The sequence below is a fragment of the Vidua macroura genome, chromosome 3 (assembly GCF_024509145.1).
Source record: "Vidua macroura isolate BioBank_ID:100142 chromosome 3, ASM2450914v1, whole genome shotgun sequence".
Lineage (NCBI taxonomy): Eukaryota > Metazoa > Chordata > Aves > Passeriformes > Viduidae > Vidua > Vidua macroura.
In genome coordinates this window covers 36,629,091-36,647,442 of record NC_071573.1, presented here as the reverse complement: position 1 = coordinate 36,647,442, position 18,352 = coordinate 36,629,091, and the positions used below count along the sequence as shown (strand labels likewise).

The following is an 18,352-nucleotide window of genomic DNA, read 5'->3' as shown; positions in this document are numbered from 1 at the left end:
CATCTTCCTTTTCAGAGGATGCTTAAGAGAACACAGCAGTTGGCAGTACCTGTGCTTGGAGAGGACAGCCATTCTTATAACTGTATTATTCCTAAAGATGTTGAATAATGATTTGAGAAATCCCTAATAATGATTTGGGTTTTGTTGTATAAAATCTTCTTTCATCAGACATGTCTTCTATGATGGTTATAAGAAGCTGAGTTCTAGGTGAGATGGAGGGAAGGATGTCTTTTTTGCAAATTACTTCCATAGCATTGATACCATGGGTGTTTCATCCAAATCTGTTCTCTTCCCTTGTACCCCCACCTTCAACACGTGCATGTACATGAAAATAAAGAGTAGATTTCCTGATAAGGTAGACCAAGTGGAAAAATGGTAAAGTGAATCAAAAGTCTAGAAATTCTAATTCTTGCATCTTCTACTGCTTTTTGAGGTCTACTGTGTCCTAACATTGAAAATACTTTATTTTTAAGGTGGCCCTGAGCCCTACATTGAAATATTTGAGCAACCCAGGCAAAGGGGCATGCGTTTCAGATACAAATGTGAGGGAAGATCAGCAGGCAGCATTCCAGGAGAACACAGTACTGAAAACAATAAGACCTTCCCTTCCATCCAGGTAAATACCGCTTTTATCCGGGAATTACCATTGCCCGCATTACCATGGCACTCGTAACTATGTGTTGGACTCTGCACAGTAAATACAATGCTTTTCATCTCACCTTCTGGGATTCTTTCCTTGGCATGCAAATGGAGTTGCAGCAGAGTGGGAAAAGAGATACTTGCACCTGGTCACAAAAAGATTTGGTTTGCAGAAAAAGGAGAAGGTGAAGAAGTGGTTTACAAAGTGCTGCTAGAGGGGATGCAGTGAAGACTCAAGGTCTGGGAACCATTCATTAGTAGCTTTCTCTGTATGCAGGTTTGCTCTGCTTTCTTAGTTAGGTGACGTGGGTTTGGTTTTAAGGTTTGGACTGCAGCATGAATTTTGGGAGAGCATTGAAGGAATTTACCTACAAAATATGGAAAGGCTTTGAAACATTGCTGGGCACAACATGAAAGAAGGCGCTTTGTACGAGCGAACAGTCACCCGTGATGGAGAGAATGGTGCAAAAGACACCAGCGTGAAGTGTGTGGAGTCAGAATTTAAAAATGAGCTCAGAAAGGGGAACTGTGTCCTCAGAGAATCTGCAGTGCTGATGAGTTGGGTGATTGCACCATGGATGGGTTGGGAAATCCAGAATGGAGGGATTCAGAGGAGCCCTGAGAGCTGTGATCAAACCAGGGACAAAGACAGAGACAGTAGAGCTGGAATGGAGGAACTACTTGGGCAATAGCTTTCATAGGTTGGACAAAGGAGACCCTGGACAGGTAGGGGTAGGGTAAGAAAAAATAATTTCTGATCCCCTTTCTGATGTTTAAGTTACCAGTGTTTCCTTGATCTCTTTCAGTTTGGAGGAAATCTGTCAGAGCTGAGATTAGAGGAGAAAACACAAATGGGAAGTTAAGAGCACTTGCCATCTTCCTGCCCAGGAACAGAGGCTGTGTATCTATGTTTGCAGAGTGTGCCAGCTTAAAAAAAAAACAATGGGGAGCCCAAAATGGAGTCTCTGGAATCACAGCAGGAAATTAACAAATAGAGAAGATGTGAAATGGGACAAATATGGGATGGTTTATGCTGAGACACAAAAGCTCTTTAAGAGGGAGGGTTTGAGGAGAGTGTTGGCAGTCACGTGTTGAGCAGCAGAGCGAGTCTCTATTGCATAAAGCAACTGTGGAAGCTAGTCCAGCCCTGGAGCCAGAATTACTAAGAAGGTTTCCTTTTGACCTATCACAGTGCCAGATTTGGTTAGGGAATGCAGGAAATGGAGATGGTGCCAGACTAATTTTTTCAGCACTCTGCCAATTGAACAAGGAACTGTGTGGGCTGTTGGCAAGAGTAGAGGCTTGCACAGACTCTCAGCTTAAGTCTGTGTCAGGGCACAAGTTGAATGGGCTGAATCAAGCACTGATTCCTCTTTTGTTGGACTGTGCTGTGCATGAAGGCCAGGCAGAACCCAAAGGGGAGATGGGACATGGGTATGTGACCATGCGAGCCTGGCCAGGTTTGTTATTTTGAAAGGTGACTATTGATGACAGAGCTGATTGTACTGATAGCAGGTGATTTCTAGGTGAATTCCTGCCTCCCTGAAGCCCGTGGGAGGCTTTAGTGCTGATTAGGTTCCAGGGGAGTCCCCTCTAGAGATGGAAATGTGAAGAGAGGGACCAGGAAGTGATTAAATTTCATGGTGTGGTTATGAAGATGAACATCAAGGGGGAACTAGAGCACCAAAAGCAGCTAGATCAGTCTTCATGTTCATGGGGCTGGGTGTAAAATGAGGGAGTAATGATGTAATGGTTGAAGAAAGTGAAGGAGCAGTGGAAGTATCATTTTAAGGGTACAAAGTTACCATGGCTTGCGTGAAGACTGGAGCCAAATAGGAGACTGTTGCAAACAGATAATGACAGGTAAAAGAGCACAGTTCAAGTTAAAGATTTGAAGTGTTGACTAAAAAGGATACATGGTGGATTCTTGGAGTCTTTGGAAGAGGAAAGGAAGGGGAGGAACTGTTACTTATAGGGCAGGGGAAGTGGAGGAGGAAAGCTCACCTCTGCACAAACGTGTGCCTGAGTAAGTCTTGTATTTGCTTTTTATGCGTCAAACAATTTAAGCCAAACTATTTTTCCTCCTTTTTTTTTCCTTTTACACTCCCCACACTTGGTGATTTCACTGGTAGCCATCAGCTTGAGGTTGCTTTCATGCACCTGAGAAAGGCTCATTGAGTTGGCTGATGACTGCTGTGAAAGCTCTGGTAGGAGCTTGAGACTTTGGTACTGCCCAGCCTGAATGTAAGATTGAGTACTCATCTGAGAATTAGTTGGGAAAAACCCAACAACTTCAGAGGGGGTTGTCGTGCTGTGTCTGATTGTCAGATGTGTCATGTCATGCTATATCTGCTAAGATCCTCTTTCACTACTTAGTGTTCCATGCACAGGTAGTATCCTCATCCCTGAGGCTTTATGAATTTTTTTTCCCAGAATCTTTGGAGGCAGACTTCTTCAGGCAACATTTCTGTATGGTCACCTGCGTAGCTCTGGTGTTTCTTCCGTAGACCATTTCAGGATAAAATGGATTTTCTGTAACAGGAGGGTACCGATACCTAAAACCTTGAAAATATGCCACATTTTTTTGTAGATTCTGAACTATTTTGGAAAAATCAAAATAAGAACTACGTTGGTAACAAAGAATGAACCCTACAAGCCACACCCACATGATCTGGTTGGAAAAGACTGCAAAGATGGCTACTACGAAGCTGAGTTTGGGCCAGAACGGCGAGTCCTGTCGTGAGTAATAGTGTTGCTTGGGAGTTTGATTAATTGTGCAAGTGATTTGCTAATCTTGTGTTTTAAAACTCATATTAATGATTAAAAGAGCAATTACAATGCTGTCTTTGCTGTAGTTTACTAATCCATCTCGGGGAACTTCCCTTTGAAGTATTTCCTTCTCTTTTCGATACTACACATGCACTTTTTCTTTCCTGTCGCCCTTTTCTTTCCTTCAACCATTCTCCCAATGTCTTTTTTTCCTTTCTCCCACTTACTTTTTTTAGCCTTGTTCATTACTGCATCTTACTCTTGAGCATGACTCTTTCCTACATGTAAAAATGATGACTAATAGAAAGGGTAACAGCATTAGAATTTTTATTTCGTGGTGATGAGGGAAGTTCACACCTTCCATGGAAATTATATTTGGACTTTCTGGAGAAGTTTGTAGTTGCTGAGTATCATGTAAGCTAGAAGATAGTGGTTGTGACACATCAAGAAATGTTAGCAGCTGTCACTATTGTTGATTGTTGTTTCGCTTGGGGGTTTTTGAGTGAGAATACAGATTCTGCTCAGGCCCAGCTCTGAAGAGTAAGTGTGCCAGGGAAGGATCTGCTTGTGGATGCAGAGAGGAAAACTCAGGATGTGTACAAGACATTTCTCAGTGCTGTTAAGAATATCTCAAATACAGTTGTATTTGATCTTGTTTCCTCTAAGCTTATTTTATAAAATAAAAGCAGAATAAGCTGCAGCAAACATGGAGTGGTTATTGATGGAGAGGGGAATTTAGAACTGGCAAGCTGTTTGCGGTTCACAGTTTGCAATGTAGGAAATACGGAAGTAGGCTATTGGTTTGGGGTAAGCATAACTGAGCTGGGAAGAAAATCAGTGTATAAGTAGCTCTTAAACACAGCTCTCAGGCCAATGGGATTCTCTTGGTGTTGGTGAAATTACTCCATGTTTACATGGGTTTAGTCAGTAGGACACTATTAAAGGAGACAGCTGAAGACACTGTTTTGAAGGTTGTGATTTATTTCACTGATGGTGAAATAAACAGTGGAGATACTTCTTCAGCATCCAGCCCAGGCTCAAGGGATCACGGATGTGCTGCAGCGCATTCCAGTGGCACGGGGCATGCTGGCTTGCAAACATCCTAAATTCTAACAGGATCTTGCACCTTCCTTTGACCATCCATTCACCAGCTTCCTCTCGGTCTTCTCAGATCAAGCTTCCTCAGCCAAGGTCAAAGGAAGTCTGCTGTTCTGGCCCATCCCACTTCCTCCCCTCAGCTCTGTGCCTGCTGATCCGATGCAGAAAAGCCTGATTGCTTAATGCCTTTTCTGGCCCTGTGTTCCCATCACTGAGTGCAGGAAGACCCTGGTGATTGCTTCGCGTCTTGACATTTGGTTGCACAAGGTTCAGTGTGGAGGCATGAGGTGAGCCTTTTAGAGGGGCCATTGCAGGATGTGATGCCAAGAAGCACTGAGATGCTCTGCAAATATTTATTTGCAGATTGTGATTTCATCTCCATTATATGTTTGCATCAAATCCTGTCCCTTTGGCAAAATGCCATGCTTCTGTTTCGCTTCAGGCACTGGTGCTTGTTTGCTCCATCCATGAATTCTTCTCAATATTTTTAGGATATGAACCTCTCAGTTTCCTACAGAATAGTAAGTGAGCTGCTTTCATTTTATTGATAATGTAAAACGGTGAGCTTTGTGTTTAACACTGGAGGTCCTGATGGGAGGAGGCTCGATACATTCCCTTTGAAATGTTTCCAGCATCGGTACACTCATTTTTTTTTAACAAATCATTGGTTGCTTTAAGATGAAAGAACAGTATGATCCATAATTGGATCTGGATGTTTAAACTCATTTTCCTTTTTGTGGCTGGTGACTCAACCTTCACATTCTTCTCTTCATGTCTGTGTTGGAGAAAAGCCTCATCCAGTACTAGTGAGCAGATGTCCTCTGTCAATAGTGTTTCTGGCTCTTTATTCTTGCTGAGCATCCCAAATTGAGCAAAAAAAAAAAAAAATCCTTTTTTTTTTTCCTCAGTAGAAGTGGAATTATTAATCACAGATTTTGGGCTGCTCTGAGTAATTACTCTGCTTTCTACTGTTCAAAGTTCCCCATGCTTTAAAGTTCCCAAGCATTTTGTTCTGCCTGTGGTATAATGATCTTTGTACCACTGCCCAAAATTGATCAGAGCCCTCCCTGGCTGAGACATCAAGGCAAGAGCAGGAAAGTCAGAGCTTGTGGGGCTGCCTGCATACTCAAATTTTTACTTCCTAGTTTCTTCTCTCTACAAGGATGATGTCATAGGTTTTTTAGGTGTGTTTCATTTTTTTCTCTCTCTCTTCCTACTTCTCCCTCTCTTTTCTCGTTATCTCACTTGCTTCCTGTCAGCGCCCATCGATGTGAAACCCCACAGCCCTGCTGGGGCTCTCAGCAGTTCCTCCTCTGACCCAGCCTCTGCCTAGCCATGGCTAAACACACACTTTCACTGTGACAGCACAGGCTTAGAAAACATTGATAATCTGACAATTTTGGGCTGCTGAAAAGCCTCCTGTCCACAAGAGGCTTCATTTGGGGGTATAATAAGGAACTGCCCCTGTTTGTGGACTTTGAAGTGTGATTCAAAAATCTGTGGAATACAGTGAGTGTTCTGAGGTAGGGGAAAGAATGAATGCTGTGATCAAGCCCTGAAGAAAGTAATTCCTCCAGGAGCAGGTGGAAATAGGATTGCTCATCAAGGTATAGTCCCAGTCTGAATGTCAGTAGCCACGATAGGAAGGCAGAGTGCTTCAGTGAATTATGAGATGCTGCTGTGTTTTGTTTTCCCCTAGGTCACATCACGTTCAGTTCGCAAAGGAAGCATGTGCCTTCCTCTAGTGAGCAGAGGTTCTGGAAGTGGAGCCTGATGGCAGAGGGTTTGGGAACCTCTGAACACAGTGTGTTGGGCGCAGACAGGGGAGTTTAGGGAAATTAAACTTAATTAATCCTCGTGCTAGGATAGGCTTGTTCAGAAGTGTACAAGCACTCTTGGCAGGAACAAGGACTATCTTTAGGTGCAGTAAGATGCTCTTTTGCTGAAGCAAAGAAGGTTTGTGGAGGTTCAAGGGAAGGGAAATGGCTGAGACTTCTGGAGAAAGCTGCCTGCTGGCACAACCCATCTTCAGAGGTTATTGTAATGTCATGAAACACAGATTATTTTGGTGGGTTTTTTTGGTTGTTTTTTTTTTTTTTTTAACTTCCTGCTTTACATCCACTCAGCTTTGATGATGTCATGGTTTTTCCATGTGGGAAAGAGTCAGCCTGCCTGGGACTCCCCCCACCTCCTGCATCAGGGTGACCTGCACTTTTATGCAAATCAGGAGGAGCTGCAACTCTTCAGAACTTTTCCATAACTATCTGAGATTTAAAAACCTGTTTTGACCTGTTTAAAAAAACCCCTTTATAATAGTGTTTAAGATTTACATTCCCTGATAAAAGCAGGAGAGCAAGTCCTTTAACTAATGCAAATTACCAGGTTTATTTTTTACAAAAATGATTGTCATTATAAATCACCCAAGAGTGAGTATCTAACCTTTTAATTGCTGTAGGTTTACTGCAGAGTAATAAATTTTAATATAGAAATACTTTTAAGAATGTAAATTACTTAGAATTTTATTTTAGGGTGTTTTTGCTTCTGTGTCTGCCCTTACTTTAGGAAAAACAGCATCTTTGCTCTTCAGGTCTTGTACACCCTTCTCAAAAGAAGCTTTTTTTCATTTCTTACACTGGATGTTATCACACTAATTAACATGAATATTTTATTTAAAGGTCTACACTGAAGATGTTATTAGTTGTTGAAATCTTGCCACATATGCTTCAGTTTTCAGAACCTGGGCATTCAGTGTGTGAAGAAGAAAGAACTGAAAGAATCCATTTCTTTACGAATCTTGAAGAAAATTAACCCTTTCAATGGTGAGTGTAAATCAGTTGGTTCTCTTGGCAGGGTGATGGGGTTTTGTTTGTCCTGTCCTGCCTTTGCTTTTGTGTTGGAGCTTTATTTTTTCCTCCAAGAAATCTCTGAGAATCAGTCTTTCCCTTCTGTGTCCCTCCCAGTCTTTCTTCCCAGTCATCACATGATGAATCTATTTGGATAGTTGCCCTTTTTCTTTTTATATTGAGTTTTTGTAATTCCCAGCAGCAGTCTGAGTTGCTACTTGGACAGAAGGAATGGGCTAGCAGCAGAAACCTTTCCTGGAAACTTCTACAAGTATCTTGGGAGTTGGATTTCCCCAGTTTTGGCAGTGATGGGAGTAAAAGACTGAATTAGCATAACTCTGCAACAACTTAAGCCAATACAAATCTCACTTGCCACTTTCTCATCTCTTCTCTTTCTGTGTCTCTTGTGACCAGGTCAGGGGGCTGATAGCCCACTAGGAACTACCCCTCACTTGATTTCACAGCATGGGAGCTCAGAAATCCACAGCAGGATTGCAGTGTCAAGGCCAGTTTGGACAGGGCTTGGAGCAGCCCGGTCTGGTGGGAGGTGTCCCTGCCCATGGCAGGGGTTGGAACAAGATGATCTTTCAAGTCCCTTCCACCCCAAACCATCCTGTGATGCTGTGGTTGGGCTCATCAAGGTCAGAGGCAGGACCTGCTGCTGCAGAACCACACCTGTGATGGGTTGCCCACAGGGTTTTGTTTGATGTGACAGATCTGTGGGCTGCTCTCAGAAGGAGTCATCCTGCTCTTCCCTCCATCCCTGCTCACACACTCCCACCACTTTCCTCACACCACCACACACAGGGGCTGCGTGGCCCCACAGTGAGTTGCTCCAGTGGAAAACCAACTTGAAAACAAAAAATAAAAAAAGGAGAGTGGTTTCCCTTCAGATCAACTTGCTAAACCAACTCCCCTCACAGCAATTTAACTGCCACGTTCTCTGCACAGAGGGGGTAGGGAACACACTGCAAAATATTTTGGCCAATTACAGTGGGACCAACATATGCAGAATGCAGGCACAAGTTGGGGGAATTAGTTGAAAAGCATAAATACCCCCAAATTATTAGCTAAGCAGTGTCAATGTAGTCATGTATTTCCCTAAGTGTATTTCCCTAAGCAGGAGCTTGGAGATTCTCCAGACACTTCACTGGGTTTTCTAATACCCACAGAATTCTTGCTATATTCAGGTAAGATCCTTTATGGAGAGTTGAGAGCTGGATTTCTGGCTGGCTTTAAAAATACATGTCCCTGAATTGGGACAAAAAGAAGGATGCTGAATTTATTGCAGAATAAGAAATGTCTTAGATATTTTTCTTAATTTTAGAGCAGCTGTTTGGAATCAGGTTGATGGCCCTGATGACCCATCTGAGCAAATACCCTAGTTATGATAATGTATGCACACAGTATTTTGACAAGAGTTTAGTTCATCAGCACAATTTAAACACTTTAAGGGTTTGAATTATGTTGACTTGACACAGCCAGCTCTACCTTGATTTCAAACAATAAAAGGGGAACTTTTCTGTAGAAGGAAGTAGATTTTTACAGTTGTTGGCACTTAACTCCACATCCACTAATAAATTTTGGACGACTACAGAAAGTTGTGCTCGGTAGCATTCGGGCAGATCCTGGGCTGCTTCCCACCAGTCCAGCAGTGGAGGAGGCCACATTGCTGCCCTGGCAGCAGGGGAGAGCCTGCCTGGGTGACACACAGGGCAGCAGCCTGCTCTGGGCAGGGGCTTTGCTGAGAAGGGGCCACTGGCAATCCCCATCTGTGTCACTGTCCTTTGTCACATGTTAACATGTCAGCACAAAGCAGAGCCACTTGAGAACGGCCTCCAGGGCAGTCCCATGCTGAGCAGAGCCTAGTAAGGCCTGGGACCAAGGTCTAATAAAACAGGATTAGTGACAGGAATATTTTTACATGTTTATTTAGTTGATCAGAACAGTGTTTTGCGAGCAGCAATCACTGAAAATGTTCGCTGCTTGACAAGGTTGAAAGTTTTATGTATTGGTTTAGTTTGTTTTTTAAGGTCAGAGGAGTGTTGGTACATTTTCCAGGATTGTGCAGGCTGTGCTGAATCCATCCTGCATTGTGTTTTACCTCTGTGTCTTCAGAAAGGCATCTGACTTCCCTGTTTAGAGACATTCCGGAGCTGTGCATCCTCTAAGCAGGTCGCAAGTTGGTGTTACTCATTTCTTGTATGACATCATCAAAGGAACTTCATGGAAAATGAGCCTTCAGGGTGCTTGTGTGTTGGTAGGCTTTTCTTTTTTTTTTTCTCACTTTCTTCTGGAACAAGCATTCCCTATTCTGAGCCTCCTTTTGGGGAAGAGAGGTTCAGTATTGACCCTAAGCAATTGATGCCTGCCTTGGAATCCCTGGGTGATTGGAACTTTGTTGCAGATCACTGCCGTGTGCCCAGCTGGAGGTGCAGCATCGGAGTCCTTGTGCGAGTGTACCTGTGTAAGGCTGTCTCCCTGTGAATTCCCAGTCTTGGCTGACAGCATTTGTCCTTTGTGAAGTTCAGCACAGGCTGTAGGAGCTGTGTGCATTCACTAGGATGGATGACTTGCAATCAGGTTGCTCCTCTTGTGTTAGCCTTGTTTGAGAGAGAGGGAATTGGTGTTTCCACACCGTGGTCTCAATCTGTGGTGTTCCCAAAGCATGTGCCATATATTTTCCTCCTCTAATAATCTCAAGAATTCTAGAAATCCCTTTTGTCTCTCATCTCTAAGCTCTCCAGGGAAATGGGGCACAGTGTCAACCTAACATGCAACTGGGACTCCTTGGCATGGTGATGATGATGATGATACAAATAGCACAGCATCGAAGCAGCAGCGTTACTCCTCCAGTGGAGTTGGTCCATGTCTGCTTTCTATGGTGTTTGTTTTCTTTTAGGAGCTTTTGAGTTGTGCCATATCCTTGTCTTCCCATGCACTGTCTGATGTACAGCCAACTCAAATTAAAAGAAGAGCCAGTTTTCAGTTAAGAGCTTTTGTGAGTGGGTGTGACGTGACATAGAGACAACAATTGAGTTAATAACAACTGGAGTTAATTGTCAATGAGGAAAAGCCCTAAGTGTTTTCTTTAAATTATGGAAAAACTGTACTCAGTGCAGTGTTACAGAGGACTGACCTTTTTCTAGCCAAATGCATGGCAGCATGAAAACCCCGGACTTGTCTTGGAGTGAGAATCACCAAATTCCAGGCAGTTTTTATCAGCGGGGAAACCCTGACTTTCTCTGGAGCTTGCCACAGGCTTAAACTTCCTGCTCCTTTGCAGTTGCTTGTGCTTAGGAGCATACAGTTCATTTTTAGGCTCTCCCCTGCAGCCCACACCTAAACACGTCTGCGTGTGCCTCCGCAGTGTTTCCTTTGCCGTTTCCCCTTTCCGCCCGCAAGCAGCTGACCCCACGGCGGCTCCGTGCTTGTCACTGTCTGTGCCGTGACGCCCCTGCTGCGCTCGCCCACACTGTCCCCTCTCCGCAGCTTCCTCCAGCACTGCTTCCATGAGAAACCCCCTCTCCTTTGATGCCGCTCTCCTGTGGCATCCCCAGGATCCCCCTCTCCACCTCTGCTGGCTCCATAGGGAGTTTTATGGAGCCATGGATTACGTGAGTGGCTCTTGGCAGTGGGAATGGGTTGAAGGTGTCCACTGTAATGATCTCCTCGGATATCACGAGAAACTTTAAGCTTCTTTTCTTGTACTAAAACAAATGTGCAACCCCCCAGTTAAATCCTGAAGTGTAAAATCCTAGTAATGAGAGTCATCAGCTTTTGAAGGGGCACAGAGCAAACCCACTCGAGGGAAGCTGCGTGTCCTGATCATGGCATGGCCTTAACTCTTAGCTTTGTTCCTCTGATCTCATGCAAATGCTCCTTTCTGCTTATTCCAAAATGTGTGTGTTAATATAAAGGACAGCCTGCTTTCAAATTGTTTAAAAAGGAAAATTACCGAGTAGCAAGACAAAAATGCTGACTTTTTATTTTTTTATGATAGAAACAGAAACTGCTAAAGAAAGGTATCAGGAACGTAGAGAGGCTGATGGATACCCTCATTTAAATCTGTTGCAACTTTACCTTTTTCACATTGAACTTAAAACAGGAAAGGAAGCCAGAGAAACATTGTCTATGCAAAACAAGTGCTGAGTTTTGAAAGTTTTAATTTGTATTTAAAGCTCTTCCCTTGACCAGGCCATTCACCTCCCCTGCATTTCTTTCTTCTGTAAACTGGGGAAATGTGTCCCTAGAAGTTTGGGCATTTACTGACTGTAGAATGTCATCTGAATTTTAGTTGTTTGCACTCATCAACTCCCTGAGTTTTTGCTTTTTGAAAAATAGATGTTGCTGATGCACATTCTATTTCAAGGTACACGTAAAAGTTTCTCTTTTTCCTGCAGAATGGATTGAAAATTACCTTTTTGTGGATACCAATGGAATAAAACAGGTGTGGGTGTATCAGGAGAAGAAACACAGTGTTGCCACAGTCCTTCCCTCCCCTTGTTCCCAGCTTCACCAGGACTCTTCATCAGACACTGTAGTAATAGGACCAAGGAATAGTGGGTTCAAACAGAAAGAGCGGAAATTCAGGTTGAATATACAAAGGAAATTCTTTAATGGTGGTGAGGCTCTGGCACAGGTTGCCCAGAGAAGCTGTGGATGCCCATCCCTGGAAGTGTCCAAGGCCAGGTTGGACAGAGCTTAGAGCAGCCTGGGATAGCGGAAGGTGGCCCTCCCCATGGCAGGGGGTGGATCTGGATGAGCTTTAAGGTCCTTTTCCAACCCAGACCATTTCATGATCCTACTCCTCGGGAAGTGTTAGTAAAAGGCTACACCAGCCCAGCTGTGGCTGCAGCAGGGACATAGGCTGGGGGGATAACCTGGATTTGAAATGGACCTCCTGGGCACCAAAAGGGACCTGTGACTTGCAGCCCATTTCCCTGCCTGGGTGAGCCTGGTGTAAATCAGCAGCAGCTCTGGAAGAAGCTCTGCTTCCACCAATTCCCTTGCGTCAGGGCTGCCTGTCGTGGGAACCAGCTGGATGAAAACAAGTCTTTTCCTCTTCCCTTCTGGCAAGATAGTTCTGAGCCAGACCAGTTCCTTGATCTGATTCACCACATGAGAGCTAAGCCAGCCTGAGCAGTGCTGGAAAGGTTGGGCAGAGCCACCTTTTGCAGCAAAACCTCTGGCATGGACCGAGTTAGACTGCCCAGTCGGTATCAGGGCCAAGGGGGTATCTTTGTACTCCAGGAGCAAAACCCTGGAGGCAAACCACCTCTGTGTCATCCCTTAAATGAAACTGAGCTCCCAGCATATCCCTAAATTAAAAACCCTCATCTGCGTAAGAGAGAAACAACTCATGATGATTATTAATGGTGTGTGTTCCCCACACATGTGGGGAGTGATGTGTGATGATTATTAATGATGTGTGATCTCTGGGGTGTTTTAATTTGTGGAAGGTCATTCTCCTTGACATCTCATGTGGCTCATGTGCCCCTGCAGCCCCTCACTGACAGGGAAAGGTCACAGGATGTCCCTTTGCAGGGTGAGCTGTGCTCTTCACAGAGCCCCCTCTCTTACTGTGTCACACCACATTGCCCTGGAAGTTTCCATGCAGGTTAAGTTGAGATGCCTCCAGCTCTGCCCACTCCAGAAGGTTGACATCATTAGCTGGGTGATGGGCTCTGTGTGAGGCATCTGCTGTTTGATAGGTGTCACATTATCAGTTAAAAAACCAAACCCTTGATCATTTCTCTTCAGTGTTCAGAATAAACTTTTAACTTTCCCTGAAGCATCACCTTATGAGTGAACATCAGAGCCCTTAATCTCCCATTAATTTAATCATATAAATGACATTTTATTGGCCTTGCTGGATGCTGAAAGCTGTCGAAATACTAGAAAACCTATAAAACTATAATTAGAAATTAATAAACAGGAGGCCTGACATTACCAGCATCTTTAATTTTGTGTCCAAACTTGGACTTGCATGTTGGTGTGTTGAACCCAAAAAGTCTCCAGTTTTGTGTTACAGAAGCAAATCCAGCAGGTATTCAGTGGAATCCCAGTGGGGCATCTCTGGATTTGAGAGACAAAATCTTGGAGATAGGGACAACTCAAACCTGATGCCTGGGAGCTGCCTGGATCAGCCAGCTTGGGTTGGAAGGAGTTCACAGTTAGCTCACGTAGGGTGTTTTGCCCACACTGGAGCTGTATTGGTCTCTTCCCACCTTAGCAGATAATGGACTAGGGAATTATTTCCAAGATAATTATTTAGTAAAGTTGAGGAACAAGAATTTTGTTCAGAAGAGTTGTAAACTCTTCTAAGATCTATAATGAAATTACTTACTGGTTATTGTAGCGCCTTTCCAGATGAACAGCAAATCCTCCCCAGGTTTGACTGTAACTCCAGGTACTCCTTTTGCAACCCTATTGCCAGAATCTTGGTGAGCAGGATTGCATTTCTTTTACCATGGTGCTGCTGGTATTTTTATGGACTTTTTTGACATCATAGTCCATATTTACCTTAGAATTTTAGTTATTTAAAAAAAATGATTCTAATTTCTGTGAGTTACTTCTGAAAGCTCCTTGTAAAGCTTACAAATAGTTTTTCATGTGTTCTTGTGTGCAGAGATTAGTACAGTTAAAGGATTTCTGCCAGGTTAAAGCTATTTTTTGTAATTAGACTGGGCCATCACAGGAACATACCCAGGCTTTTGGTCGGGCTCCAGCTCTTTCAGCTGGATCCAGATGAAGACTCTAAGGTGTGGTACCACACAGCAAGCAGCAGTCAGAAGAGGAAGTTGAACCCTTGCCAAAATCAGAGAACTTCTTCCCTTTTTATTTTTTTGGTTCATGTGTTGTGTTGGAGCCTTTTTTCTCCACACCTGTGGCCCCAAGGTGCCACATGGGGTGATGTTTTTACTTCACGTGTGTGATGCCCCCAGTTTCAGTCCTGCTTGTGTGGAGCTTGCAGGGCTTGATGAAGCGGCTACTCCTCCTCTCCAGTACATAGCGTTCCCAAATCTTCGACAGCGTTTCCTAACTTTAATGACTTCCGGTTTGTCAGGTTTAACCCTTCTGTTGTCCTTCTGCACAGAAGTTGGTGGAATAAGATGGGATGACATGACCATCTTCCACCCGGCCGCGCTCCAGGCATTACTCAGGGTGTTTGTCTGCCTCAGCTTTGTTTGCTTTTAATATTCCCAAGGTGTAAGCCAGCATCCATTCCAAGTTAGTGGCTGCTCTCAAACTGACTTCAGAGGGAGCAGGATTAGATGTTTGTTAAAAATAACATTTTGTTTTGTTTGGATGATTGTCTTGTTTTGAAATTGGTGAAAGCTGTGCACTTCTCCATATGCACATGGAATCTGGTGTCTCTCTTTTTTAAAGCATGTCATTACAAGATGGAGTTGCAGCTGTCTTGTTCTCCTTTTTTTGCACTGTTGTGTTCTTCTTGTTGGGTTAAAAATAGCCCAAGAGGAATCACTCTTGACTGAATACTTCCTCTTTCAAATGACAGATTTTTAAAGATTCTATTAAATCATTTACAAAAACATGCAAATCAGGAGCAGTGGGTTTTGCTGCAATAGAATGAGCTGTACACAGTGATTCTGTCCCTTGCCATTCTTGGCACACCACTCCTGTGTCAGGTGTGAAACAGATTTATTGGGAATTCACGCAAGTTTGGATAGCATAGGAAATGACATCATTTGAACATTAGCATTGCTAATTTTCTCCATATAAAGAGTATTTTTGCTTTTATAGAGTACTCTTAGGCTTCAGTCTGCTGTTACATGTTTCTGAGGAGGAGACGCATTTCTCTGTGGAAGGCACAGAGTGGGACGGAGGCTCCTTTAGCGTGAGAGAGGGCCTTGGTTGCACAACCACAAAGTCCTCACTTTGGATTCAGGGTGAGAAGCCAGATCCAGATTTCATGCTCAGCTTCCATCTACAGACAGCTTACTCAGGCAAAGGTATTGAATCTCTGTGCTTAGTTTAACTGTGAAGAGGTTTGAGGTTTGAGCACCCCTTGGGTCTCTGCAGGGATTCACATGGTTGCCAATGGCTAATGCAGCACAGCAACGTGAGCCCTGATGTCAGTGTGTCCTTGAGAGCTGGCCGTGATGTCAAGGCATGGATTAGAGCTGCTCTCTTGATAGCCCTTCTGCAAGGTGCACTTTGGGAAATGCACTTTTCTTTCTGTGTTCTTTGAATCAGGCTGTAGCCAGAGGCAGCTGGGCTGCGGAGTCAGCCAAATCCGGGTCAGGCTGAGGAGCTGTCTGTTCCAAACCCGTTTTCTAAAGATCTTCTTTCAAGTTAGCAGGTGAACTAATGAAGTGCATTAAAGCATAAAACTTTGTGTGTTTGGTGACACAGTTGGCACCAACCTGCAAAGTGCTCACGGACAGAACTCCCCTGGGCCTCAGCAATTCTGAAGCTCACACAGTTGTTGCTTAGTTTTGTACTCGCTGCTGTATTTGCCTTGAAATATTGCAGATCACAGGCCTGTAAAGGGGAAAGGTGATCTGATTTCCCTTTGCACTAGAGACCAGGAGAAATTGATATTCACAGCACCAGAAGGACTCAAAATGCCCAGTGGAAAGTATTCTGAGCTCATCACACTTACAATTTCACACTTATCAAAAGGTAAAAGGAGGAAGCCACTCAAGTGGGCATTGTGGAATCCCACTCGTGGCAGGGTGGAGACCTGAGCCAGTGATAAATGCTAAAGGTCAGAGCAGGCAATCTAATCAGTACAGTGTGGTCCCCAGGCTGCTTGTCACAGCCACGTTTAATCTTCTGTTCTTGCAAGAGCCCTTTGAAAGGGAAGGGAGGAGAATGGAGAGCTGGTGATCTGGTGGCTTGGCACATGTTGGCTTTGGGTAACTGAAGAGTGTGAAACAGTTGACCTGCTGCTGGGAGGGGTTTGGGGAAACAGAACACTTGCAATTATTTTAATTATCAGTGCTTCTACTTAAGTGAATTAAGCCAGTTCCTCATTTTTACTAGCATTGAATGTCAACATAATGGTTTAGTGTCACACCTTAAAGGAAAGTGTTGAATTCAGAGGGGGCTGCTCTTCCCACAATTGTCCATTGAGCTGGTAATACATTAAATGTTCAGTAATGATACCCCAGGCCCTATGTCTTGTAATTAAAATAAGGAGTGAACAAAATTGAAATGCTGAATTTGGGTTATGCATTGCTGGGGTTTACACTGGGAGGAATATGCAAGGAAATTGATCCTTTCCAGCAAGGCTTTCCTTCTTGTGTTACACATCTGTATCCTAATGGCTCCACTAATCCCTGCTCTGAAAGGTACAGCTGTGACACTGGTGGTGGTGGGGTAGGGTGGTTTCTGTTGTTTCAGCTTCATTCTTGCCCCAGGAATTGCCTTCTGACTCTTTTCCCATCTCAGTTTCTAGAGGAAGATAATGATACCATGTACCCAAAGTCCCTCAGTGCTGCAGAAAATATTTAATGAGATCCTAGTATCCCTTTGTACCAGAATATTTCTTTTGGGCAACAACATTAATTTTGTAAATTTTATCACGTGCAAAGAAGAATAAAAAATTACTTTTAAACTATAGATAAATGGAACTGTTGTGGCAGGCAAGGTGAGGAAGCCAGGCACAAGAAACAGCTGGAGAGCTCAGGCAGTTGAACCTGATTGGGTGCAGGGAAAGCGTTAAAGGCTTCAGTATCATTTGTTGTGAGCAAAAGAATTAATTCATGCAGCCCCTGTCCAGCTGCCACAGCCTATGGGCACATGTGCCTGGGCAACACCATCTCTTTTACTGGTGAGGACTCATCCCCAGTTTGGTAAAGAATTCATGCTGGTTTTGTGACTGACCCTTGGTTCTGTTTGTCCTTCAGTGCCTGAGGAGCAGCTGCACAACATCGACGAGTATGACCTCAATGTCGTCCGACTCTGCTTCCAAGCCTTCCTTCCCGACGAGCACGGCAACTACACGATGGCCCTTCCTCCTCTGATTTCCAACCCCATCTATGATAACAGTGAGTACCAGCTCAGCCAAATGCCTTTTTTTTCCTTTTCCCTTTTGTTTTTCTTTTTAGCTTGGGATGAGGAATGCCAGCTTCCTGAGGTCTGTGCCAGCTCTGGGTCGCTTCTGTGGCTTGGGACCGCCAGATGCATGACTGGCACATGGCAAGTCACAGTGAGCATACATTCAAACATGATCCCAGGGTGAAATGTTGGCCAACCAGAGTGACGATTGTCCATGGCATTCGTGGACTCACATGCAGGTGTTTTTCCAGCCCTTGTTCACACACAGCAGCAGTGATTGCAAGGAAAGGCTCATGCCTAATGTGCCAAGTGATTAAAGTGATAGTAGTGAGATGGATGGCTGCCTCAAGGCTGATCTGCTTTCCAAGAAAGTCCTCTGGAGCCTGTTTGTGCCCTTGAGGAGTCTTGCCTTTGCCTTATGAGGGCTCTGGGATGGGACTTGCAAGAGAGATTTATGTCTGTGGGAAACTGTCTGATGGCCTTTTGTGTCCTGGTTGATGGCTGTTTCACTGTACAGGTGGGTAATGGAGGAGTCCTTGGTCATGCTCCAGGAGGGTGCAGAAGTACATGACACTCCTTCTTGGCACTGTTTTCCACATTCCACAAAACTGGACATCCCTAGGGCATCAGCAGCTGAGGATTTTAGCCCCCAGTGTGTGCTGGACTCCTCTCTAGGAGCAGAGTAGCAAAAGAATTCTCAATCCTCAAAGGAAAAACTTTCCTGCAGGATTTTTCATTTCTGCACCATGAGTGTTTCCATGCTAAATATCTGACATCCTTATTTTAGCAGAAAGTACTAAATAAAATGAGATCTGCATTTCCTAAAGTTGTTAGGATTGTGTTGATGTGGGCACAAACCATTGTGAGTATGTTGAGTATGAACTCAGATGGCTCTGATATATTTAGAGTCTCCTCCAGAATGATCTAGAAGCTGGAGCTGCGAGCGTTGTGTCACTGAGAACCCTTGCACTGAA

The 18,352-nt window shown here is 44.1% G+C and overlaps 1 protein-coding gene across 2 annotated transcripts in view; it reads left to right on the top strand.

The window, feature by feature from the left end:
• Positions 1-18,352, top strand: part of REL (REL proto-oncogene, NF-kB subunit) — a 39,593-nt gene that overhangs the window by 14,640 nt on the left and 6,601 nt on the right. For both annotated transcript variants that reach the window (XM_053972471.1, XM_053972472.1), the window contains exons 2-5: positions 474-616; positions 3,230-3,378; positions 7,234-7,325; positions 17,228-17,368. In XM_053972471.1, the coding sequence (XP_053828446.1) occupies positions 474-616; positions 3,230-3,378; positions 7,234-7,325; positions 17,228-17,368 (525 nt within the window). The remainder of the gene's footprint in view (positions 1-473; positions 617-3,229; positions 3,379-7,233; positions 7,326-17,227; positions 17,369-18,352) is intronic.